The sequence below is a fragment of the Neofelis nebulosa genome, chromosome 7 (assembly GCF_028018385.1).
Source record: "Neofelis nebulosa isolate mNeoNeb1 chromosome 7, mNeoNeb1.pri, whole genome shotgun sequence".
NCBI lineage: Eukaryota > Metazoa > Chordata > Mammalia > Carnivora > Felidae > Neofelis > Neofelis nebulosa.
The window spans coordinates 108,066,464-108,092,473 of NC_080788.1; the positions used below are offsets into that span (position 1 = coordinate 108,066,464).

The 26,010-nt window shown below is 35.7% G+C and overlaps 1 protein-coding gene across 2 annotated transcripts in view; it reads left to right on the top strand.

Annotated features, from left to right (window-relative positions):
• PPM1A (protein phosphatase, Mg2+/Mn2+ dependent 1A) overlaps nt 1–26,010 on the top strand; it is a 51,278-nt gene that overhangs the window by 16,140 nt on the left and 9,128 nt on the right. For both annotated transcript variants that reach the window (XM_058739219.1, XM_058739220.1), the window contains exons 2-3: nt 18,849–19,702; nt 21,889–22,006. In XM_058739219.1, the coding sequence (XP_058595202.1) occupies nt 18,849–19,702; nt 21,889–22,006 (972 nt within the window). The remainder of the gene's footprint in view (nt 1–18,848; nt 19,703–21,888; nt 22,007–26,010) is intronic.

Here is a 26,010-nt window from a genome sequence, read left to right on the forward strand (position 1 = left end):
CTTGTCCTCTGACCAGGAAAAATTATTCAGTAATTGGAAGACTGTATCCAAATTTAGACCAAGAATCAGGCTCTTCACTAGTATTAAAACTTCAAAGAACATGTACCATTAGTCCTCATCTCCAGTACTGTGGGTTGCTCAGTAGCCCCTCCGCTTTCCCTGAAGTGTGTGTAGTAGCCATTTCTCTTCTACCTTGTAAACTCAGTCTTGATGAGTTCACTGAAATGTTTCCCCTCGCAGCTGACTTGCCTGAACTCTACCTTCTTACTCCCCTAAACCCAAGAATGAGAAACAATTAAAGGCAAGAACAGGAAAATAGAACAGACTGTGATCAAGGTTGTAAGAACAGGAACAGAAATGGTATAAAGTTTGCAAGGAGACTGAATTTGTAGATACAAGAATAAAACTTGGAGGCTGTGTAGGAGAGACTAAGACCTAGAGGGAAGAAAAGGCAAAGATGTTATAATGTAGTAGAAGAAAAGAATTTTTTTAAGTTCTCAGTTCTGAATGTTGAATTTTAGTCATAATGTCAGTGAGACACAAATGATAATTCCATTTTCTGATGAGATTTAATGCCCTTCATATATTTTCTTTCCAGAACTTTGTATAGGAACTTTGAAGCTTAACTATAGTCATGGTTTTGTTTGTTTGTTTGTTTGTTTGTATGTTTTTTGTTTTTGGGGGGTTGTTTGAAGATCTTCAGGTTTGAACCAGTGCAGCATTGGAAACCCTTATTAGCTTGGGATTATTGTTCAGAGATATTCCACAGAAAATTAAATGGCACTGTCCCCCCTAGAATTTCAAATTGGAGGGGCAGAATCATGCTAATTGAGAGGTTGCTTCTGCCAAAGAAGATTTGATTTGATAGATCAGAGGCCTTCTGGTTGGATTAGAATTGTCAGTAGGATTTTAAGAGCATTTGCTAAAAGTGCCCCCAAAGAGCCACAGTCCTACATCAAGGGTTAAAGGAGTAAAATCCTGTAATAAGCAAAGTCAAAATTTGGGAGGAGGGGAGTACAAAACTGATGGGAACTGTTTGTGCGTGTATTTTACATTTTGGATGACATATTTAAAACCCTATATTCAGTTCCTTATCAGAAATACTGCCAGGGTGCTTGGGTGGCTCAGTCGGTTAAGCATCCAACTCTTGATTTCCACTCAGGTCATGATCTCACAGTGGTGAGATCCAGCCCTGCATCAGGCTCCATGCTGGGTGTGGAGCCTGCTTAGGATTCTCTCTTTCCCTCTCCTCTCTCTGCCCTTCCCCAACTCGTGCTTGTTCCCACTCTCTCTCTCAAAAAAAATATTGCATACTGTATTTGTATATAACTTTTTAAAGGAGCAGGTGATGAAGATAGTTTCTTTAGAACAATTGAGATTCATTATTTAACATGAAATATGTTACATGATTTAAATGTTTTTAGTATTGGAACCCTAAGTTTATAAAATGTGTAAATAATTTTTTTAATAACAAGGACGTGTTTCTTTTCAAAAGAACTCTATTATAAATCTGCATAATTCTTTTATAGGTTATATTGTAGGAGAAACTTAAGAGTACAGTTATTTGTTGATTTAACTGACTATCAGATTGAGGTTTATTAAAAGAATAGTTAAATTTTATTTTTTTAATGTTTATTTTTGAAGGAGAGAGAGAGAGACAGAGCATGAGCAGGGGAGGGGCAGACAGAATCTAAAGAGGGAGACAGAATCTAAAGCAGGCTCCAGGCTCTGAGCTGTCATCACAGAACCCCACATGGGGCTCAAACTCACGAACCATGAGATCATGACCTTAGTGGAAGCCAGACGCTTAACTGACTGAGCCATCCAGGCGTCCCTAAAAGAATATTTAATAAGAAACCTGTGAAAATATTTTAGGCCTGAGGGAGATTGGAGCAACATTCCGGAGGTCTTAGCTCTATGAGCTGCAAACTAATGGACCCTATAAGAAACTTCTAACTGAAGCAAGATGGGGCTGCCTGGGTGGCTCAGTTGGTTAAGAGTCTGACTTCAACTCAGGTCATGATCTGTGGTCTGTGAGTTTGAGCCCCACGTGGGGGGTGGGGGGCTGACAGCTCAGAGCCTGTAGCCTGCTTCGCATTCTGGGTCTCCCTCTCTCTCTCTGCCCCTCTTCTGCTTGCACTCTCTCTCTCAAAAATAAATAAAAATTAAATAAAAATAAATAAAGATGTGCAAAGTTAGAGACCATGATTTATGTATGTTTAGAAAATAGATAATGGGTCACCTGGATGGCTTGGTTGAGCATCTGACTCTTGATTTTTGGCTCAGGTGATGATCCCAGTGTTGTGGGATTGAGCCCCATGTTAGGCTCCGTGCTGAGTGTGGAGCCTGCTTAAGATTCTCTATCTCCCTCTGCCCCTCTCCCCTGCTTGCCTGTGCTCTCTCTCTCTCACATACACAATTAAAAATAAATATGAGATACTAGAGGAGCGTTTGTTAAATGAGATTAAGCTGTATGTATGTGTAGAGTAAGGTACCATTATTTTACTGGTGTTTTCTGATTTCATAGTGGAATAAATATTGATTATAGAGTATAAAGAACTCTGCTACTACTACCATGTTCTAGGGAGTTGACATCAACAGAGAGAGGTTAGTTCATAATTCCTGGCTTTCAGGGGTCCTGCAATGTCCAAGTCTTAAATTTCTAAGAACCTACTTATGTGGACTATTTATGCTACTTTCTGTTTATGGAGAATTTGATTTTCTATTTCTCCTTCCCCTTTCCTTCATCCTTGGTTGTAGGTTTTTTTGAAGTGAACATAATTTTATTTATTTATTTATTCAAATCAGTCAACTACATTTATTGCGTTCGTTTTTAGTCTGTTGTCATCCTTTGAAATTTTGTCATCAACAAATTTTTAATTCTTTTACAAAATTTTTAATTCTTGGGGCACCTGGGTGGCTCAGTCAGTCGGGCGTCTGACTTCAGCTCTGGTCATGATCTCACGGCACTCATGAGTTAAAGCCCCGTGTCAGACTGTGTGCTGACAGCTCAGAGCCTGGAGCCTGCTTCTGATTCTGTGTCTCCCTCTCTCTCTCTCTCTGCCCCCACCCCGCTTGTGCGCGTGCTCTCTCTCTCTCTCAAATATAAATAAACATTAAAAATAAGTAAATAAATTTTTAATTCTTAAGTTCCAAAAGTGGCATTTAATTCTTTCCCAATTTGCCTGGTAATTTTTAAATAATTTCTTCTCATTTTCGTGTGTGTGTGTGTGTGTGTGTGTGTGTGTGAGAGAGAGAGAGAGAGAGAGAGAAATCTTGTTAAATACTCCTTACGTAGTTATTTTATATCTTATATTTGTCATGTTAACTCCTACTCATGGCAGCCTGTTTCCTTGTATATTTGGTGAGGTTTTTTTTCCTGTGAGCTCATATTTGATTAAACACAACATTCCTTTATCTTCTGTATAACTGTCTATAATTTTATTTCCTCTTTTTGTAGCATAAAAAAGTCATTTTCTTTTTTATATTTAACACCTAATGTAATCAGCCAATATATTTTATTATGCTTAACTGTTCCTTATGTCTCATTCCTGGATTTACCTTTCTTGCTAAAGTATATCCTTTAGTAATATTGTTAATAACAGAGTGTGGCCTGTAGACATCTGTAGTTTTTGTCTGAAAGTATATTTTATACATTTCTTTCTCTTTTAGCAAATAAAGACTTTTTCGCTAATAGGTACCCCCCTTTCCTATTAGTACCCTTAAGGTATTATTTCATTGTATCATGAAACTTTACTCCCTGAGAAGTCTGGTTTCTACCTAGCTGTTAGGCTTTTGTATATAATTTTTCTCTCTGATAGTTTTTTTTTTTTTTTAATTTTTTTTTTAACGTTTTATTTATTTTTGAGACAGGGAGAGACAGAGCATGAACAGGGGAGGGTCTTCTCTCTGATAGTTTTAAAAAGATTCCTTTTCTGTATCTGTCACCACTGTGTGACCTTTGGCAAGTTGCAAACAGAGATAATGAGATATTATCTGTATTGTGGGGGGGTTGTAGCAGTGATTACATTAATCTATGTAAAATGTATGTAGGACAGAGTCCTGTTTTTAAGTGTGATATAAATATTACTATTCTAAACACATTCTCATATGCCTAGATATGTGTATGCTGTGCTGTAAGTATTCCTTGAAATACGTGGTTGATGTGCATTGTTGATCTAAAGACAAGTATCTTTCAATTCTAGGAAATTCTTTAACCTTTATAGTTTTCTTTTTAAAAAATTTTTAATGTTTATTTTTGAGAGAGAAAGAGACAGAATGCGAGTGGGTTGGGGCAGAGAGAGAGGGAGACACGGAATCAGAAGCAGGCTCCAGGCTCTGAGCTGTCAGCACAGAGCCCGGTGCGGGGCTCGAACCCACGAGCTGTGACATCATGACCTGAGCCGAAGTCAGACGCTTAACAGACTGAGCCACCCAGGCGCCCCGTCTTAAAAATTTATTTTTAAGTAATTTCTACACCTAACATGAGACTTGAACCTACATTCCTGAGATCAAGAGTCACATGCTTTACTGACTTAGTCAGCCAGGCGCCCCTAAATTTTTGAATATTGCTTTTGTGGTGTTCGTTTTAATCTCCGTGTTATGTTCCAGATACTACCTAAGTATCAGTTTTCAATTTACTAATTACCCTCTTGACTTTATTCAGCTAGAGTTTACGTGGCCTCAAGTTGTTTTAATTTTCAGTGAGTATTTTTTCCTTTTCAGGATCTCTGTCTCTAATAGCCACCTATTCTGATTTGGTTTCTGTTTAAAATTTTTTCCTCTTCATGTCTATTGTTTGTCCATGTTAGTTGTTTTTTTTTTCCCTCATGTGTTTTGGAATTCGGTTTTGCATTCTCATGTTAGAAGTTTTTTGTTTTCGCCCTTATCCAGTGTTTTTGTATGTGCCCACATCTTGGCCCTAGGCTGTCCAGTCTGAAACCACGTCTTATATTGGAGGTGTGGTTCCTGATTCTCAATAGCATCAGAATCAGCCCTATCTCTCCCAAGAAAAGACAGACTAAAAGATTTCTATACTTCTGCTCCCTGGGCACCTAACTTCATTCAAAGTATAGCCCCAGGTAAGGATTAGTAAGTAGCCTTTTCCAGCTCCTTTTATAGGCAGCAGAGCCCTTCCGTCCCAGGCATTAGTTTCAGTGAGGTAGAATTCTGTTTCAGCCTTGCACAGGGCATTTTTAATCTCTGTTACTATCTCTACAGGATGTAGACTCTTGTCCATCTCTGGGAGTTGAACCCAGGAGGCTCATAGTTTCAGCTTCACAAAGAGCTTTGTATTTCAAGAATTTATCGTTAGCAAGTGGCTTGGTCTTCTTAATTTTGTTTTATAGTTCATTTATTTAAAAATACTTCTGGTGGGGCGCCTGGGTGGCTCAGTCGGTTAAGCAGCCGACTTCAGCTCAGGTCATGATCTTGCGGTCCATGAGTTCGCTCTGTGCTGACAGCTCAGAGCCTGGAGCCTCTTTCAGATTCTGTGTCTCCCTCTCTTTGACCCTCCCCCGTTCATGCTCTGTCTCTCTCTGTCTCAAAAATAAATAAACGTTAAAAAAAATTAAAAAAAAAATACTTCTGGAGTAGAAGGGCACTTCAGAGTGTGAATATACAAAACCATTTATAGGGCGATCAACATGTAAAATTAATGTGTGTCGTATATATCCTTTAGAAAGATGGCTGTTTACTCTTTATCTAGGAGAAGCATATTTTTTGTATTCCTTTGCCAATAGTGGACATTATACATTTTTAATCTTTAGTAATGTGTAAGAAAGGAATTTATGTTTAATGGCTAGCGAGCTTGCTTATTACTCCATGTATTGTCCATTTGTATGGACAATTTTTTTTTTCATTTTCATTTTATTTTATTTTTGAGAGTGAGCGAGACAAAGCACAAGCAGAGGAGGGCAAAGAGAGAGAGGGAAACAGAGAATCCAGAGCAGGCTCCAAGCTCTGAGCTTGTCTGCACAGAGCCTGATGCGGGGCTTGAACCCATGAACCGTGAGATCATGACCTGAGCCAAAGTCGGATGCTCACTGACTGAGCCACCCAGGCACCCCTGCAAATAGTTATTTCAAAGATACTTGCCTTTCAACTTTATAAGCCTGGTTTTATAGTGTAGGAGTTTTATTCCTCTGGAGTTGCTTTTTATTCCTTTAGAGTCTTTTTGCCACAATGGCAAAAAAATGTCATACTCAGAAAGTCCTTTCCTACTATAAGATTATAGAAATATTTGCCTAGATGCGCTTGTATTGTTTTATTATTAGTATTTCAAGCTTAAATCTTTAATTACCTGATATTTATTTTAAGCTATGTGATAGGGATTCAGTTACTTGCCATGGGAGAGGGGAGGATTAGAATAGGCCAGCTGTTTTAACACCATTTTTTGAATTTTTGTTTGCACAGTTGTCTTTCTGGAGTCTCAATTCTATTCCACTGATCAGTTCATTCCTGCAATAGTATTCCCTCTTAATTACCATAATTTGAAATTGTTTAATATTACGTATGGCAAGTGCTAATGTTTTTTAGAATGTTTTGGATATTCTCAAACATTTATTGTTTCATAAGAATTTTGGAATCATTTCATCAAGGTCTGGGAACAAAAGGACCCAGTTGTGGTTACACTGAATTTATCGATTAATAAAGTGAGGGTAACTGTCTTTGTAATATTGAATCTTCCTGTCTCAGAAATAGAAGTGTCTTTTATTCTGAGGCTCTTTTCTTTTTTTGTGGGGGGAGGGGGGTTTAAGTTTATTTATATATAGAGAGAGCACTTGGGCATGCATGTGATTGGGGGAAGGACAGACAGAGAGGGAGGGAGTGAATCCCAAGCAGACTCCACGCAGGGCTGGATCTCAGAAATGTGTGAGATCATGCCATGAGCCAAAATCAAGAGTCAGACGCTTAACTGACTGAGCCACCCAGGCGCTCCTGAGGCTCTCTTCTTAAAGGTCCTGAATATTTCTTTGAATATATATTCAGATATACTTTTGTTGGCATTTTTTCTTTATTTTGTAAGTGGTTATTAATAGTTTTCTTATATGATTTTCTGTAATCAGATAACCTTACTGAACTTTTTTCCTAATGTTTTAGATTTTGAGTTTGTCATGACATAATTATTATTTGCAAATAGCAATTTTATCTCGTCTCATAATTTTACACCTTTAAAAAAATGTTAACTGTATTGATCACCATTTCTAGACATTGCTAAAGGATAAGAGCAGGTATCCTGTATTCGTTTTTTTCCTGGGAATTGTCCTAATCACTGTGTGTCCTCTTTGGCTTCAAATATATGTTATATTATGGAATTAATTTTATCAGATCTCTTTTATCATATGAAGAGATGATCATGTGTTTTCTTTGAACTTTTTTTAAGAAGATGACATCTTAATAGGTTGTTAAATGTTGGCTCATAGTTAAATTCTTAAAATGAGCTCTACTTGTTGATTTGTAATATATATTCATATTTTACTTAGGGTTTTTTGCTTCTGTATTAATATGTTCAGACTGTAGTTGTATTTTTGGGCGCTGTCTTTTTCAGTTTTTAATCAGGATTATGGTAGGGTTGTAAAAAGAAATGGGAAGCTTTTTTCTCTGTTCTTTAGGTAATTTAGGTAAATTGGGTATTATTACTATTTCTTTTAAGGCTTGTAAGATATTGATTGTGAAATCTGATACACTTTTGTTTTTAATAACTTTATTTTGAAAACAATTTAAATTAACAAAATTTTAAGAAAAAAAGTACAGCGAACTTTAATATTAACCTGAATGACTAATTAACATTTGCCACATTTGTTTTACAAATTTTATTTTTTTCCTTTTGTGTGTATACTCATGCGTGTTCTTTTTGCACACACAAATATGTATAAGCCAGTGCACTATTATACATTACACTTATATCTCTTTGGTCTTCTTTACCCTGGAATGGTTCTTATGTTTTTTTTATTTTTCATGAACCCTAGAGCTCTTTAGTTCTTTGATAACTTTCTCATTTTGTTCCAGAGTTACTGGTCTCTATTTCATAACTGCTTGAAAAAATTTTGATAATTTATTTTTAAGAACATTGTCTGTTTCCTCCATATTTTCAAATTTATTGACAAAGAATTGTACAGTGTGTTTTTATAAAAAAAAAAAGAAAAAACACCTATCCGAGAGGCAAGTACAGTTGTTTGATTTCTAATTTTGTATAATATTTTTTCTTAGACTAGTGGTTTAACCCATTTTTACTTGTATTTTCCTCCTATAACATCATATTTACCTTACTTTTTCTTTCTTTTTTTTTAATGTTTATTTATTTTTGAGAGAGAGAGAAAGAGAGAGACAGAGACAGAGTGTGAGAGAGGGAGGAACAGAGAGAGGGAGACAGAATCTGAAGCATACTCCAGGCTCTGAGCTATCAGCACAGAGCCTGATGCAGGGCTCAAACTCACGAACCGCGAGATCATGACCTGAGCTGAAGTCTTACCACCTGAGCCACCCAGGCGCCCCTTACCTTAATTTTTCTTAATATATTCCTTAATATATTTCTCTCCATAGGTCTTGTGTAGGTGTGTGTGGTTGTTCTTTTTACTTACTGAGTTGATGTTTAGTATGCTGATTTTTACTTTTTTACTAAGGAAGTGTGAGTTTTCCTGAGTAAGGTTTGGTCACATCTCATTAAAATTGATAATTTTAATGAGACATCTCATTATTGTTTCTAAATATCCTATAATTCTAAAAATATACAAACTCAATGCAAGGTTTATTAGAAGCATGCCTTATTTAAAGCAATATCCAGGTCTCAGAAGTGTTCTTCTTTCTTTACTGCTACCAGCATCTACTGTTATTGTAGTAAAGTCAGATAGTATGGTCTGTGTCATTTGTTTTTCTTTTTCTTTTTTGGAGGGGAGAGGGGTCCTGGGGTAGGATGGGTGGGAGTATGTTAGGAAACTTTACCCCTTTCATTTTCCAGTATACAATCAAGTAAATGCTTGGTTTTTAACTAATGTTTTAAGCATGTTTGAACAGAACATATAGTCTTGATTTCAATATATAGTATATTTGAAGGATTGTTCTGTATTATCTGGCATAAAAATATTTAGCCCATAAAATTTGGAAGTTATAATTTTAGAGTACACTCTCATCAATTAAAAAAAGACAATCGTATTTATTGACTTAGTCTTATGCTTTTCTTTGTCTGAAATTAAAATCTCAGCCCTTGACTTTTGTTACACAGTTGACCCTTGAACAACATGGAGGTTAGGGGTACCAACTCTCCACGTGGCCAAAAATTCACATATAACTTTTGTCTCCCCCAAAACTACTGATAGCTTACTGTTGATTAGAAGCCTTACTGAAAACATAAACAGTTGATTAGTGCATATTTTGCATGTTATGCATTGTATACCATATTCTTATAATAAAATAAGCTAAATACAAATGTTAAAAAACTCATAAGAAAGAGAAAATACATTTATAGTACTGTACTGTATTTTAAAAAAAGGAAATCTGTGTATAAGTGGACCTGTGCAGATCAAACCCATGTTTTTCAAGGGTCACCTATATTTGCTTAGCATATTTTGCCCACCCCAAAGTCCTCTATATTATGACATCTCCATTACTGAGTTTCTGGTTTTGATTAATTTCTTGGTGGCATCATTTTGGCTTTAAATAGGTTGTTCATGAATGGTACATGGATGATACTTGTTTAGTGCTGTCATAGTTGATGATACCTTTTCTATTACCTTCACATATAAATGCCAGCTTTGCTGGGTATAGAATTCTGGGAATATTCCCCTTTACTCTCAACATGTATAGGCATGACTTCATTATTGCATATCATGTGACAAGTTTGAGGCCAGCCTGATTTGCTTTTGTTTTTTGGTATGTTTCACTTTTCTGAATTTGTATATTCTTGAAATTCATTATCAAATTATACTTTGGTGTTGGTCATTTCTACTAAAATTATCTAGTATTTGATGAACATTTTAAATCATCAAATTTTCCCTCAGTTTAGGATTAATTTCTCTTTTCTTTGAAGTTTAATTTATTCTCCAGTATTTGATTTTCTTTTTATAATGTACTAATTCAATTGCTGGATCTACATTCTTTGTATCTTTAATCTACCCACTTTCATCTCTTTATTCTTATCTGCATACAGGATGATTTTTCTCCTGTTTTGAATTTTACCCCTTGCAGGTTGTTTTCTATAGGTTTTCTGCTCATTATTGTTTTTCATGCCATTTAAAATACTACAATAATTTTTGCCTCTTAAATTTCTTTCCTTAGCTCTATTAATACTTTTTATACTCTAGTTTCTTATTTTTCATACATGTTTGTTCTCTTACTGCTAGTTTCTTATTTTTCATACACGTTTGTTCTCTTACCGATCTAGAGGGCACAAGTCCAAAATCATTTGCAGTGGGCCAGAGTCAAGGTGTTGGCAGGAATGTGTTCACTCTGGAGGCTTTAGGGAAGAATGCAGCATTCCTTGGATTGTAGCCATATATCACTGTAATCTTCAGTGCCAGCATCTTCAAATCTCTCTTTGCTCTATCTTCACATCACTTCTCTGTGACAATTCTTCCACTGTCTTTCTCTTACAAGGACCCTTGTGATTGCATTTAGGGACCCCAGTATAATCCAAAATAATTACCCCATTGCAAGTTTCTTAACACACCTGCAAAGATTTTCCAAATAACGTAATATTTGTAGGATTTGGACCTGGTATCGTTGGAAGCCATTATTCAGCCTATTACAGATATCATTTTGTTTTGCTACATTGAGATGAGGTGACCACTCATGAAATAACAGATTAGAGTTCATCCTCATGGATTATATGCTGTTACCATCATAGTAGATATTGTCCTCTTTATCAAATGATACAAGCTCAGATGCCGTGTGGTCAATAAAAAGTAGTAGGGACTCTGAAGAATGCATGTTGTTCAGGGAAGGGGCTAACCATAAATGTGAAGGTCAAATTCAGGCTACCAGCTTGTAGTCCTACAACTGTTGGTGACTGTTTTTCTCTTTTTTCTTTTTTTGTCTTTTGTTTGAATTTGGTTTTGGTTTTTGTGTGTTTTCTTTTTTCATTCTCTACAAGTTGATTTTTCTGTTATAAAATAATCTTTGTCTCATAACCTTCATCTTGGTATTGAGAATAAAAGTTTTTAAATAGGATTCATCAGCATGGTTTTAGATTGAAGTATTAATTTACTAATGCCATTTACCTAAGTATTCCTAAAACTTTAGGCTTCTCACTTCTACATTTCTCAATGTAGAATTACCTTGTTCTGAGAATGGTTTATCTTTCACTTAATTTATCAGTGTGTATTTATCAATGAAGAGAGTTAGAAATTAAGTGAAAGGATTTGTCCAAAGTCACATATTGGATACATCCATAACTTTTCAGTTAATCTTATGAAAGGTATTTCCATGTAATTTATAGACATAAAACCGGTGTCTCCTTATTATTAAATTGGATAAGTGGGCAATTTCTCAAGTTCTTTTTACTTTATGTACAGGATTTTGTTTTCCTAGATTATTTTTAAGAAGGAGATTACTTAAGAGATAAATAATGACAAGTCATAGAGATGAACTTAATTTTAAACCTTAGAAAGTATATGTTTGCGTGGCTGGGTTTTTCATTAATAAAGTATGAGTGTATACTTTGAGTCCTTGTGTATCTGTTCTGTTTCCCTTTCCTCCTGTATACATTAATAATAGTTTCGAAGCCAGCATAAAATGAGAAAAGGGCTTAGGTTTAAGCCTTGAATGTCAACATTTAATGGCTTGGAAGATGAAGATGGGTCTGCAAAGGGAACAAGGATGGAAAAGCTAGGGGCAGGAGGAAAGCTGGGAGTGTGTAGCCTCTTGAAAACCAGTGGGAAATTGGAAGAGGGAGTGTTGAAAGCTTTTGTAAGAAATCAATCAAATGAGGACTAAAAATGTCCATTGTAATAAGCAACTTGGAGAAGTTTATTTTGGTGGAATGGTCAGGCAACAGTGTAGAGAGAGCATCAATACTTGTTTTTAAGAAGATGAACTGCAAAGGGAAGAAAAAGGCAGACGAGTAGCTAGAGGGGCAGGAGTCACGTAAAGACTTATTAGTAATGGGTGGCATTTGAGTATCTTTAAAAGTTGTAATCCAGGGGCGCACCTGGGTGGCTCAGTCAGTTAAGCGTCTGACTTTGGTTCAGGTCATGATCTCGCGGTTTGTGGGTTCGAGCCCCGCGTCAGACTTTGTGCTGACAGTTCAGAGCCTGGAGCCTGCTTCAGATGCTGTGTGTCTGTGTCTCTCTCTGCCTCTCCCCGACTCACACACTGTCTCTCTCTCAAAAATAAATAAACGTTAAAAAAAAAAAAAAAGTTGTACTCCAATTGAAAGAGAGAGGTTGAATATAAAGAGGATAATAGTGTAAGGTTCCAGAGAAGACATGTAAGTAGTGTAAGATTCCTTTGAAGCATGGGCTTTAAAGCTCTAGTAGAGGGATTTATGTTAAGTGAGAGCATAGAGTCCTCTTTTGTAACAGAAAGGTATGAGGATAGGATGGGTATAGATATGGGTGGGTTTGTATGTTTGGAATTAACAAGATGAGGAAAGACCTGAGTTCTAAAAGAATTTCTTGAGGTGATCTCATGTATAGGTTTGTTTTTTCTGTAGTCTCTGATTGGCTATTCATTGAAATTTTTAGTTCAATAATAGTTTTTCATTTCCATGAACCTACTTTCAGAGTGCCTTTTGGTTTTTTGTTTGTTTTTTTAATTGACAGCCTGCAGTTTTTATTCATTCAGTGACCTCTCATACCTTGTATGTTGATGGGTAGTTTCCAGTTTGGAGCTAATGAATATTGAGGTACTCCCATTCTCCCTGTAACTTGTGAATCTTTAAAAATATATCCCCTAACTTTTCTTTGCTCATATTTTATTTAGCCTGAGTATTTGAGATTTGCTTTGCCAGAAATTGAATTGTTCTCTGTTGTTTTTTCTCTCTGTCCCAGACAAAAAAACCCCGAAGTTTAGATTTCTTGCCTTTTTTCCTTTTCTCTTTACCTTTCCTTTGTTTGTTTGTTTGTTTGTTTTGGTCATTTATCTTTGGTAGGATAGAAGGTTAGAAAACAAGTTAAAATAGGCAGAGGAAGAAATGGCACTTAAGGAAGTTTCAGCTTTATTCTCTGACAGCCTCCCCTGCCTATGTGCTTTGTGTTTTGTCTTTAAAAAGCTTATGTTTCTTTGGCGCCTGTGTGGCTTAGTCAGTTAAGTGTCCGACTTCTGCTCAGGTCATGATCTCATGGTTCGTGAGTTCGAGCCCCATGTGGGGCTCTGTGTTGACAGCTCGGAGCCTGGAGCCTGCTTCAGATTCTGTGTCTCCCTTTCTGCTCCTTCCCTCCTCAAACTCTCTTTCTCTCTCTCTAAAAAAAATAAACATTAATAAAAATAAAAAGTCTATGTTTTTAGGTTTCCATTACTTCATTTGCAAGTACACAGGATAGCATGTGTAGAATTGGAGTAAAAGTCCAAAACCTAGGTCCTATTTCTCAGCCTTTACTGCAGAACTAGCTTTGTGACCTTGAGCAAATCATTCTATTTCTTGGTGCCTTCTCATTTGTAAAATAGGTTTGGACAGATAATTTCTACCTTTTGGCTCTGATGAGTTATACAAGTTAATCAAAATCAAATTTGTAAATATAAATATGTGTGATCGTTTTTTAAAGTAAATGAGATGAGAAATTTCAGACTCCCAATGAGAGAAAAATTATCCAAAGATTAACTTTTTTCCCTCAAATTGGTAAAAAGTTTTTTCATGCATTTATTTATTTATTTATTACTTTTGAGAGAGAAAGAGAGAGAGAGAGAGCAGGAGAGGGGGAGAGAGAGAGAGAGCAGGAGAGGGGCAGAGAGAGAGGGAGAAGGAGAGAGAATCTTCTACGGGCTCCACGCCCAGCATGGAACCCAACAACATGGAACTCTACCCAGGGCTCAGTCTCATGACCGTGAGATCCTGACCTGAGCCAAAATCAAGAGTTGGCCACTTACCCCACTGGCCACTCAGGCACCCTCATGCACTTATTTATCATTAGCATAGATAATTTTGAGGTGACTGCCTTGTATTACAAAATATAATTTATGAATTACCATGTCTCATAGTGTAGGAAGTTAAAAGTAGTTTGTGTACCCTAAATTATCCTTTACAGCAGATATACGTCCACAAGGAATCTGTGTTTCTTTATTGAACCCCAGCTGTGGAATATATTGCTTAATATTCTGTTATTTAGTAAATGTGCATTTCCAGGGTCAGCTGAGCATTTGTCATCTTCTTTGACAAAATCTATATATAAGCATTGGTGGGCAATGTAGAATATGCTAAATATTTGGTAGTGGTAGAGGGTTTATTTCCCATATCTCACTGCAAATGACTTGAATTTTGCCATGTTTTATACACTGCTACCAGTTAGTGTTCCATTTTTTCCCTCTTCCCCCAAGGAGCTTCTCAACTTTTTTTTTTTTTTTTTTTTTTTTGGGACAGAGAGAGACAGAGCATGAACGGGGGAGGGGCAGAGAGAGAGGGAGACACAGAATCGGAAACGGGCTCCAGGCTCCGAGCCATCAGCCCAGAGCCTGACGCGGGGCTCGAACTCACGGACCGCGAGATCGTGACCTGGCTGAAGTCGGACGCTTAACCGACTGCGCCACCCAGGCGCCCCTCCCCCAAGGAGCTTCTAATCTTTCTCGTATATAATCCCTCTGGATCCCCCCTAATCTTTAAAATATAATTTCTTCACATTGTTTACATATGTGTATTTTGACCTCTGTGTATGGAGCCCACTTACTATGTGTCCATAGGTAAACAAAAAAACCACAGTTTTTTTATTAAAAGACTACCCAAACAGTCACTTGAAAAACTCTTGTTTCTGGACTAATATGTTGCCTAAGGATCTTAACAGTTGAATATATAGAGCTTTTATGGGGAGGAGGGGAGGATTTATGAGCAGATTAAACCAAATGACAAGGTTTATTAAGAGTTTATGCTGTCATTATGAGATCAGTTTTTCTTAATAAAAGCCAATGGATGGACTTTAATGAATTATTTCCTGGCTCGGCCTTAGAATTTTTCAGTTTAGGAGTTAGTTTTTAAAAAGACAAAAAATATTCACCGAATTTTCTGATTATATCAAAGATGAATACAGTCTTGTGATTGTCATAGTACTTTGTTTTGAAAAGTTCAGATCAACTGATAAGCTAGTGTTGTGGTGAGATCTGTTCAGCATGTGTGCAGAGTAGATTTAAGATGAGGTGAGGGGCACCTGGGTGGCTCAGTCAGGTGAGCATCTGACTCTTGATTTTTGGCTCAGGCCATGATCTCACAGTGAGATCAAGCCCCTCCTTGGACTCTGCTTTGAGCATTGAACCTGCTTGGGATTCTCTCCTTGTCTCTCTGCCCCTCCCCCACACTCACTAGTGCTCTCTCTCAAATAAATAAACATAAAAAAAAGATGAGGTGAGAAGTAGAATTTCTCTCAGAAACTAGCTTAAGCTTTCATTGGCATATTGAATCCCCTTGGAATTTACTATTTCTAGATTTATGCCATTTTAATAATTTGACTACATAATTAGTAAGTAGTCCACTTCTGGAAGATGATTATGTAAACATAGTATTTATAAGAAAATATATTTCTGGTATTAACTTACATAACCATCTGCTGTATTTATGTAGCTATTGTTAGCTGCTTCACTAGGATTCTACAAATTACTCAAAATTCCAGGAGGTAAGATTTCTAAATTGCCTGTTTTTGCTATGTGAAAGTCCAACCACAAAACTTTGAATGTGTCCTTGACCCATATTTTTATATTTATGATTGAGCAGGACCTAAAATTTTATCAGATGGTTGACTTAGTTTGTTACATTTTTACATGTTATATTTCAGCATCTATATGTTAGAATATATATTCTAACATATATATTTCAAAAGTTTGGGTTTGGTTTTTAGAACTTTTACCCTATTTGTCTTCAAAAAATTATTTACTTTGTAATTTCATACATATATATCTGGAAAATAACTACTGGACTTTTCTATAAAAGAGTAAGTTCCCTTTTAGGTAATATCAGAATCTAGATGTGACTGTGTATGTCAGAATGTAGTAATAATTAAATACTTGTTTGCTGAGTGCCTCATTTAAACCTCAAAGCAACATTCAGAGGTAAGTATAAATGTGTCCATTGTATAGAGAAGAAATGCTAGATTAGTAAATATCAAACATCTTAACTATATCTCCCTCCTCCCCTTTAGCTTAGCTAAAGGAATTGAGGTACAGAAATGAGGCAAATTGCTGTTGACTTTCAGCAGATGACTTAACTTTATGATGACTCAATCATCATCTAATCACATACCTATGTAGGCGTCCCATCTAATCTTTTCTATGGATACGCAGATGCCTAGGTTCCAACCCTACCCTGGAAATTCTGATTTGTTAATTGTTATTTTTCAGAAGGTCCACAGGTAATTCTTTTGTACATCTATTATCAAGACCATTGCCTTAGTAAAATGGTACTTCAGAGTCAGGCTTGAATTAGAGTCCTGATTCCTCTAAACTTAATCAGTTGAGTGACCTTGGCCAAGTCCTTTAGTCTCATTAAGATTCATCTATAAAGGAAGGTATTATTACTCACTTTAGAGAGTTGTTGAGAATGAATGCGTGATTCTTAAACGTTGTCTGCTATTAAGGTGTCATCGTTATGTTATCCTTTGTCCAGTCAAAACACTCACCCTTGTCATGATATGTATCAAGTTGGTATCTGGTAATCTGATGAATATGAGCATAAGGAATAAATGATGGCTAGTTTTCATTATTTACCTTCATTAGCGGAATTGTAATAAGGGACAGAGGAGTAGGCAGGAGATTGTTTTATTACACCAATCAGTCATCCTTCTCTCTTGTGTATTACTTTGGCCCTGATAGGGAAAGAAGGGGAAAAAGGTTACTGGAAACTATTACCTTCCTGAGGAGTTTTTCTTTCCCTTTCTCTCCCATCTTCTTCTGAAAGCTTAGCATCACTGGCATCATCAATCCTTTAGTCTCATAACTGCATCCTGATGTACCTAGGTACTTTTCCCTTCCCCCTACTTCCCCTCCCCCCTTTACCTCTATTAAATTTCATTCTATCCTTTGTTCACATTGGTTTGATTTGAGTTGTGACTTATTTGATGACTTGCACCCCAAGTCTCTGCATTCCTAGGCTATTACTCAAGTAGAGGTCGACCTAAATTCTAACCGACTGTCTCCCTGTGTTGTCTGGGCCCATTCCAGACCAGGGTTTGTAGTTACTGGTTCTTGGGAAAGGATTAGATTAGCTAAGCCTTCAGGCTTGTCCACATGGCTGTTTCTAGACCCTCTAATCTCCTTTACTATTTATAACTAAGGGTCATAGAGTATAATAATAATGATACATGTTATTACCATTAAATTAATACATCAGTAGATTATAGTAGGTTGATTTTGTTCTGTGTAACAAGCTTTGCTATATGTATGATAATTCCTTTGCACTTTGACGGTTGAGGCTGTACTACTTATAGTAATTTAATAACTTAATGGCTTTGTCAAAGACTGAAAAACCTATGGACATGGTAGAATTTGCACTAAACTTTAAAAGATGGATGTACTTTTTCTCAATAAGTAGGGAGGAGGGGAAGGAGATTCCAGTTAGGGGAACTAACATGAGCAAAGGCTTGAAGGAGTGTGCAAATTTGGACCATTGTGAGTAGATCATTTTTTACTTTTTCAGAGAGTTCATGTAGTAGCAATAAAACTATAGGTAGTTCAGAATTAAACTGGGGCGCCTGGGTAGCGCAGTCGGTTAAGCGTCCGACTTCAGCCAGGTCGCGATCTCGCGGTCTGTGAGTTCGAGCCCCGCGTCGGGCTCTGGGCTGATGGCTCGGAGCCTGGAGCCTGTTTCAGATTCTGTGTCTCCCTCTCTCTCTGCCCCTCCCCCGTTCATGCTCTGTCTCTCTCTGTCCCAAAAATAAATAAAAAACGTTGGGAAGAAAAAAAAAAAAAAAGAATTAAACTGGAAAATCCTGAATCTTCAACCAAGATGTTTGAATTAGTAGGCTTTTGGTATGTTGTGAATTCATTTGGCTTTTTCTTGATTAATATACACATACAACTTATGTCTGAGATTTCCTAAGAGATTCACCTGTTTATTGCATTCGTAAACACTTGGCCTGGTTCTAATAAGCTGATGACTACTGCCAGATCTCCTTGCTACCTCATATGGTTGTGCCTCATGGGGGCAGTGTCAGGTCAGCTACCTTTATCCTGATGCTTTAGTTCTGTTTGCCTGGTTCTAAGCTGTGCCTGATCAGCCTTTCCCCCAACTCTTTCCTGTTAATCTCCAGGTTCCACATCAGCAACACAATGTCTGCTTATAAAAGTTGTGATTTCTAAATCTCTCTCTTTTTTTAAGTAAACCCTACGCCCAACATACGGCTTGAACTCACGACCCAGTGACTGAGCCAGTCAGCCAGGCATCTAAGAGTTGTGATTTCCTGGGTGCCTGGGTGGCTCATTTGGTTAAGTGTCCCATTCTTGGTTTTGGCTCAGGTCATGATGTTGAGGTCTGTGAGTTCGAACACCAATGCGGTTCGAGCCCCAGTCCTCTGTGCTGGCAGTGCAAAGCCTGCTTGGGATTCTTTCTCTCCCTCTCTCTCTCTGCCCCTCCCCTGCTCATGCTGTCTCTCTCATTTTAAAAAATTTTGATTTCTTATTTAAAGGTTTTTTTGTCTCCTTCACTCTTAAAAAGGTTGTTGGATATGTATTTTGTGTGTGAGATAGTTATTAACTTTCCTGTTTCTCTTCCTTTGCAGACCTAGAATATCAAGACATAATGGGAGCATTTTTAGACAAGCCAAAGATGGAAAAACATAATGCCCAGGGGCAGGGTAATGGGTTGCGATATGGGCTAAGCAGCATGCAAGGTTGGCGAGTTGAAATGGAGGATGCACATACGGCTGTGATCGGTTTGCCAAGTGGACTTGAAACATGGTCATTCTTTGCTGTGTATGATGGGCATGCTGGTTCTCAGGTTGCCAAATACTGCTGTGAGCATTTGCTAGATCACATCACCAATAACCAGGATTTTAAAGGGTCTGCAGGAGCACCTTCTGTGGAAAATGTAAAGAATGGAATCAGAACAGGTTTTCTGGAGATTGATGAACACATGAGAGTTATGTCAGAGAAGAAACATGGTGCAGATAGAAGTGGGTCAACAGCTGTGGGTGTCTTAATTTCTCCTCAACATACTTATTTCATTAACTGTGGAGACTCGAGAGGTTTACTTTGTAGGAACAGGAAAGTTCACTTCTTCACACAAGATCACAAACCAAGTAATCCGCTGGAAAAAGAACGAATTCAGAATGCAGGTGGTTCTGTAATGATTCAGCGTGTGAATGGCTCTCTGGCTGTATCGAGGGCCCTTGGGGACTTTGATTACAAATGTGTCCATGGAAAAGGTCCTACAGAGCAGCTTGTCTCACCAGAGCCCGAAGTCCATGATATTGAAAGATCTGAAGAAGATGATCAGTTCATTATCCTTGCATGTGATGGTATTTGGGATGTTATGGGAAATGAAGAGCTCTGTGATTTTGTAAGATCCAGACTTGAAGTCACTGATGACCTTGAGAAAGTTTGCAATGAAGTAGTCGACACCTGTTTGTATAAGGTAGCTAGACTTTCTTTTAAAAGATAAAAATGATTTTATGTCATCTTAATTATTACTCTAGTATTTAATCATTTTAGAAACTATAGTTCTCAGAAATAAGTTTTTGGCACAAAAACTGCAGGATACTCTTTACCAATTAGGAAAATTTAGGAACATTTTTTAGAAATAAATTACCAAATATGCAAGAGTTATGATCTGAATGGTCTTTTACTAACCATTACTACTTGAGTCTTTCAGTATTGTGGAAGATTATCAAAGGCAAAAAGATCACATCAGAAGTGCATGTTTTAAAAGGAAAGGGAGGGTTAGGCCTTTGTCTATAATTGAAAAGCATTTTAGAATTTTAATATTTTATTTTTATCATGTGATATCTCAGTATATTCATGGATGTACTTTGAGACTATGGTGTAATGAATCTGTAGCACCAGCAAAGAATTTAGTGATCATTGGTGTGATGTAATAAGAATAGCCTTGGACATGGAGTCAGAAGAACTTGGTCTGAGACTATGACTTCAGGTAAGCTATTTAAGCTGTGTGGAAAAAATCAGTTTCTATCATTGTAAAAAAGGTAAGAGAGATTATTATACTGTCACTGGGGTTGTTGGGGAGGATCAAAAGGGGTAATATATACAGATGAGCCAGGTCAGCCCCTTTATTTTACAGGTGAGGAAGCTGAAGCAAGAAGAAGCATACTTAAGAGTCAGGCCTTGAATCAGGCTTACCTCTGTAACTTTTGTACTCTACAGTCTTGGACAAAGTGTTCAACCTTTCTCAGCTTTTGAATGGAGACCATAGTATCTAACTCACAGGGCTATTGAGGAATTAAATTTTTTGTCAGTAGTGTTCATTAACTACTTCTTTGATTTTGTTTTTCCCCCCAGCAAATGTTGATTTTATAAAACTCTCTGAGGCTACTTATTTGATTTTCTTTCAACGTGCAGAAAATGAAAGTCGTCTAATGTTCTGTGTAGTTTTATAAGCATACAGTCAGCTCTACCTAAAATCTTAATTAAAATCTGATCATACTTTGTAATCAGGTTTATGTAACATCCAATACAAATCAAGTTTATGTAACATCCAACACATGTTACAAAAAATCAGTAGAGCAACAACTTAATAGTGCACACTGTTAATTTCTGAATTTGATGAGAGGCGAACAATGATGAACAGTGATGCTTGTGTTTTTTTGTCCCTTTTAGTATGCATAAAAGTAGTATCCATTTGTTGGTCTTATTCTGTAGCTCTTGAGAATTAAGTAGTTGTTAGCTAAATTCAAAGCTCTTTTCTTGAGAGAATTATCGCATTCAGAAACTAGTAAATTATGACTCAACTTCCACTCCATTTTAAAAATTATTCAGTACCTTATCATTTGCCACATTTTATACTGTTTTTCTCCAAGATTCTTTTTAATATTAAATTCTTTGTATGGTTTGCTTAAACTAATGTTATAAGGTCAGTTTTCCCATACAGAGGCATCAAATACTTAACATGTAAAAGTTAACTCCAGTTCCCAATAGGAAGAGGAGTATGGGGAGGCTACCATTGATTCGAGTATTTTAATTATAACATTTTGAATACCTAGGTGTCTTTAAAAGTTAATGTACTTCCTAAAAAGTCAGTTGTTTTTAACTTACGAAAGTTAAAAACTGTTTTATAAACTATATACATGTATTTTTACTTTTAATTTCATGTTTCTATTATGAAGCAAGTTAATTAGCCCCATAATTTATTATGATTCATTTTAAATATAAATTTGTCAAGCATACATGTAACTACAGATCAAATCCTCTTGTAAGGAATACCACTAGAATTTTTTGTTTTGTTGAGTGAGTATGTACATGTATTCGGGTTAGGTATCACTGCAAGTTAAATAGGCCACCAGTAGTAAATGTTCGGCAATATTTTTTTTTATAGCATTTAAAAAAATGATTGTTGCAGTGGAGGTTAGCCTGTAGTGTTTCTTCTGTGTTTTGGAGTGTTAGTTATACTGTATACTATACGTACTATTATGTGTATGGCGGGGGGGGGTGCCTCTCCACATATGCGTATTTTTTTCTCCTTAAAAACCATAGGTATATATTTTTTACTAGAACAAGTATAATTAAAATTGTCGTGGCTATAAAGATTCTCAAAGCTTTAAAGAGCAAGAAGAAAGCATAATATTTCTCAAACTTTTTTCTTCCTAGGGAAGTCGAGACAACATGAGTGTGATATTGATCTGTTTCCCAAATGCACCCAAAGTATCACCAGAAGCAGTGAAGAAGGAGGCAGAATTGGACAAGTACCTGGAAAGCAGAGTAGAAGGTGGATCATTTAACAAAAAATAAGTAGCTTTCTTAAAGAAAAACCTCAACACAATCAAACTTTAATATTTTAGCTTTTAGACCTTTACATGCCTTTGACATTTAGTGTTTAGTGTACAAAGGTGGGAAAGGGCATTTCTGTAGTCACTGTTCAGATGTTTTTGATTGTCCTATCACAGTTATAATAGAAATAAGAACTAATGTGGCGCTGTACGTTCTGTTCAGGATACTTTTGTTCAAAAAGGCTAAAAAGTGTGTGCTTTAAAATTCTTGATGAATTCACTGGCATGAGTAATTTTATGCCAGGAAAGTCTGATTTGTGATTTATTTAATGATGAACAGATTGTTTATGATGGTGATAATTTGAATACCATCTTTCTGTGTAAAGCTATGTATATGAATTTAAGATTTTTAGGACTTTTTTTTTTCAATAACTTGAAGATCACAGCCTGGTTATTAGCAACTTTCATGTGCCACAGCTTTTAAAAATTTATTTTAAACTGTTTCAAGTTTAAAGACTTGAAGACATAAGACATAAACTGCCTCATCAAGATAACATAGACCTGAATAGAAGATATGCTAGGTCTCTACTTGGCAGAAATGCAAATGCTGAATAGAATAAAATCAGCATTTTATTGGGAGTTCCAGCAGTGGATTTGTCATAATTCTGCAAATTATTTTGAGACAATTAGAAAGATGTCTGTAACTGTCAAGTGTAATGGCTTTAAACATTTGAAAATATATTACCTTTTACTCAGCTACTACTTGATATAAATGCTAAGTCTCCCCAGAGAATTGCATTTCACTGCATATATGCAGTAAGCATGTATATTATGCAGTTTCTTTAAGAAGAAAAACTTAACATGCCTATAAAAGCGTTAAAATACATTTTGGGCTCCTAATGTTATGAATTTGCACGTTAAAGATCTAAGAGCATGTAAGCATTGACCTACACACTATTATATCCTGCTGTGCCTGCATTATTAAAATTAATATGCACTTTAATTTTGTTTTCTCCCTTTTTACTGTTTGATATCAATTATCAGTCTGATACTAGAATCATGATTGGTTTTGATTTTCAGTACTATCTGGAGCTGCTGTTTTGTTTTTATTGCTCTCCCCCCACTTGATAGCGATATATCTAGTGTATGTATGTACTATTTACTATTTCATTCATTGGACCTACTTATTCAATGACTTTGTTTTCTCACTATTATCCAAGGATCTTGGAATTTTTTATATTTTAAATGAGTCATTTTGATGTTATTTATATATATAATACAGTAAAATAAAATATTTAGAATGCTACCAAGTTATTTCACATTGATTCAAACTGCTGGTTAGTGGAAAAATGAAACCGTAAGAATCTGTATTGGGATAAATTGGTATTTGATTTATTGGCACTTTAACTTGGGTGTACATGTTTTCTTATTGATATAAAGAATAAACACTTCAGTTTTATTTGCTATGAAATAGGGTCACATTTTTGAAATACAACTTTTCTCTTTAGTATGCACTCTTTAAGTTTTTGGTGCAATTCTAAATAATTGCTTTAGATACATAATTTTATGTTACAATATTAAGTTTTATATTGCTTTTTATCCAGCAAGGATTGCCACCTGAACAGAGTTTACATCAATACTCAATATTTTTGATATGTTGAAGTGTTATACTTGTACCATTCAATTTAAGATTATTGTGTCAGAAGTTAAATTTTATATTCCTTATTGAGATAGATTTGATAAGACTGCAACTAGAGAATAAATATATTACATTAAAATTGCTACTATATTTTAAAACACAGAATGTAACTATTTAAATTGCAAAAGTTGTTCTAAGAAAAAAAGACTGCATTCAGCTTCCAGAACAGGCACTGAATATTCTCTTCTTTTTTCTTTATTTTTTTAAATACATGCCTTCAAAATTGCTGTGACCTATCAAACCTCATTTTATTTGCTTTGAATACTTTTGGCTTCTCTGTCCACACCGTAGAAAAGAGAAAAGGCTTTTCAGCTCTCCTGTTATCTGTGTCCTTCTAAATACTTGACTCTGTAGGGTTGTGAAAAGATTCAGCTCATAATTTAAACCACATCACTTAAGGTTGTGGTCCTTTTAAGCCAATGTAAGATTGTTCTTCTTCTACACATATATTTTTTAAATCTTTGCTGCTGACTGCCCAAGCTTTAAAGTTGCTAATTTGGAGATAAATACTAGAATCCCTCAAACTTGGTGTGAAGTGGAGTGGGGAAGAGTAGAATGTGTTTATATGTGAGTGTGAGAAACATCTTCTATACATATATATTCTTTAGTAAACATTCAGTCTTTTTACAGTTCTAATTAAAATGTATAGTCCAACAGCAATTAAAGGAATATTTCTTAAGATTCATTTTGTTTTCCTTTTTAAAAGCAGAAGAGGCAATGCTAGTATAGTATTAATGGTAAGACAGTTTAAATGTATTACTGTCCCATGTGGAATAGGAGATATTAACTGTTTTTAAAGACTTACATTCATTTTTTTTAAAGAATTTGTCTTCCTGTAATTTTCTTCACAATTAAAATACCCAAATATATATTTTAACAGAGGAGATGTAAGATACATCAAATATAGATGAATTAAGGTAATGTTTTTTAGACCTGAAACTATCATTGATTGAATTTATCATCAGTGTTCATTTCTATTGTATTTAGTTATCTATCCAATAATTGTGTTGGCTTAGCAGAGACTGTATGTTAAGTGTATTACAGCTTTAGATTGTGAAATTGTGCAGCTTAGGTAAACATCAAAACCCTTTATTTTTGTACGGCAGATTTCCAGCATTAGAACTATGTAGAATAAATATACTAGATGTTAAAGATTATACAATAAAGGAACTTGGCAAACCAAATCTGAGATCCTTGCTTTTTGTTCAGATTTAAGACTGGTTAAAAAAAAAAAAAAAGGCAAAAAAATAATAACACGGTAAAATTTGGCCTTAATTCCAAAAGGACAATTTGAGCCATTTAAAGAAATACGGGTAGCAATGTCTGTCTTTTAATATGCGGCTTTAATGAGGAAATAGTATTTTAAAACCTGATCAGAAGACAGAAGATCTTTATATGCATTGTGACTTTCAAGGGTATTTACAAATTGAGAACTAGAATGATAATTTTATTGCCCTAATGATGACAAAGAGAATCTCTCAGGATAAACATTTAAAAACAGAAAATTGAATAAAACTTGAACCTTTAATTTACAGACACGTTTGGTATGATCTTGCGTTTAGAGTAAATACGCTGAAACTCCCATGTAAAGATTTAGTCTGAGAGTTAAGACTTTTGTACGTAACTGTTGGTATTCTGTGGTATGAGGAACAGTATGCATCTACATGGCAACACTGCAGATCATATCACTATACCCATTTAGTAACTGGATGTTTTGAAATTAACAATTTAAAATGCAGTTGTATGGTTTATCAAATTAAAAGTTATGAAATTTAGACTTTTTTCCATTCTGTATGCCTTGTTCAAATAATCAACTAAAGAAATGGTATTATACATCTGTTTATTGCCTAAAGTTACTTCAGACAAAAACTAAGCTGTGAGTGGTATTCAGTTATATAACCTAATCTGCACATGCTACTTAAGTATCGTTTTGCAAATGTAAACATGTAAAAATGATTTGGGTTAGTATATAATCAATAAATTCCCCTATACTTAAAGGGTTTTTTTCCTTTCAAATTTTGAAATTATTTTTTTAAATCTGTGTAAAATTCAGGAAACATGTTTCTAGTGTAAAGAGAGGAGTTGACCTCCTCCAAAGTAAACTAGTTGGCATTTCATTTTTATACCTATATCCTTGATTAGGTAATGCATTGATTTTAACATGAAAATTTTTTCACATGTTTATCTTGTTCATTTTCATTCTTTCAAGTTAATCTGGAAAGTATCTCATTTTTGTGTGTCATTTTGTGCATCCCTTTGTCATAAATTTTCAAAAGTCAACTTAATTTTTTTTCTAATACCAGC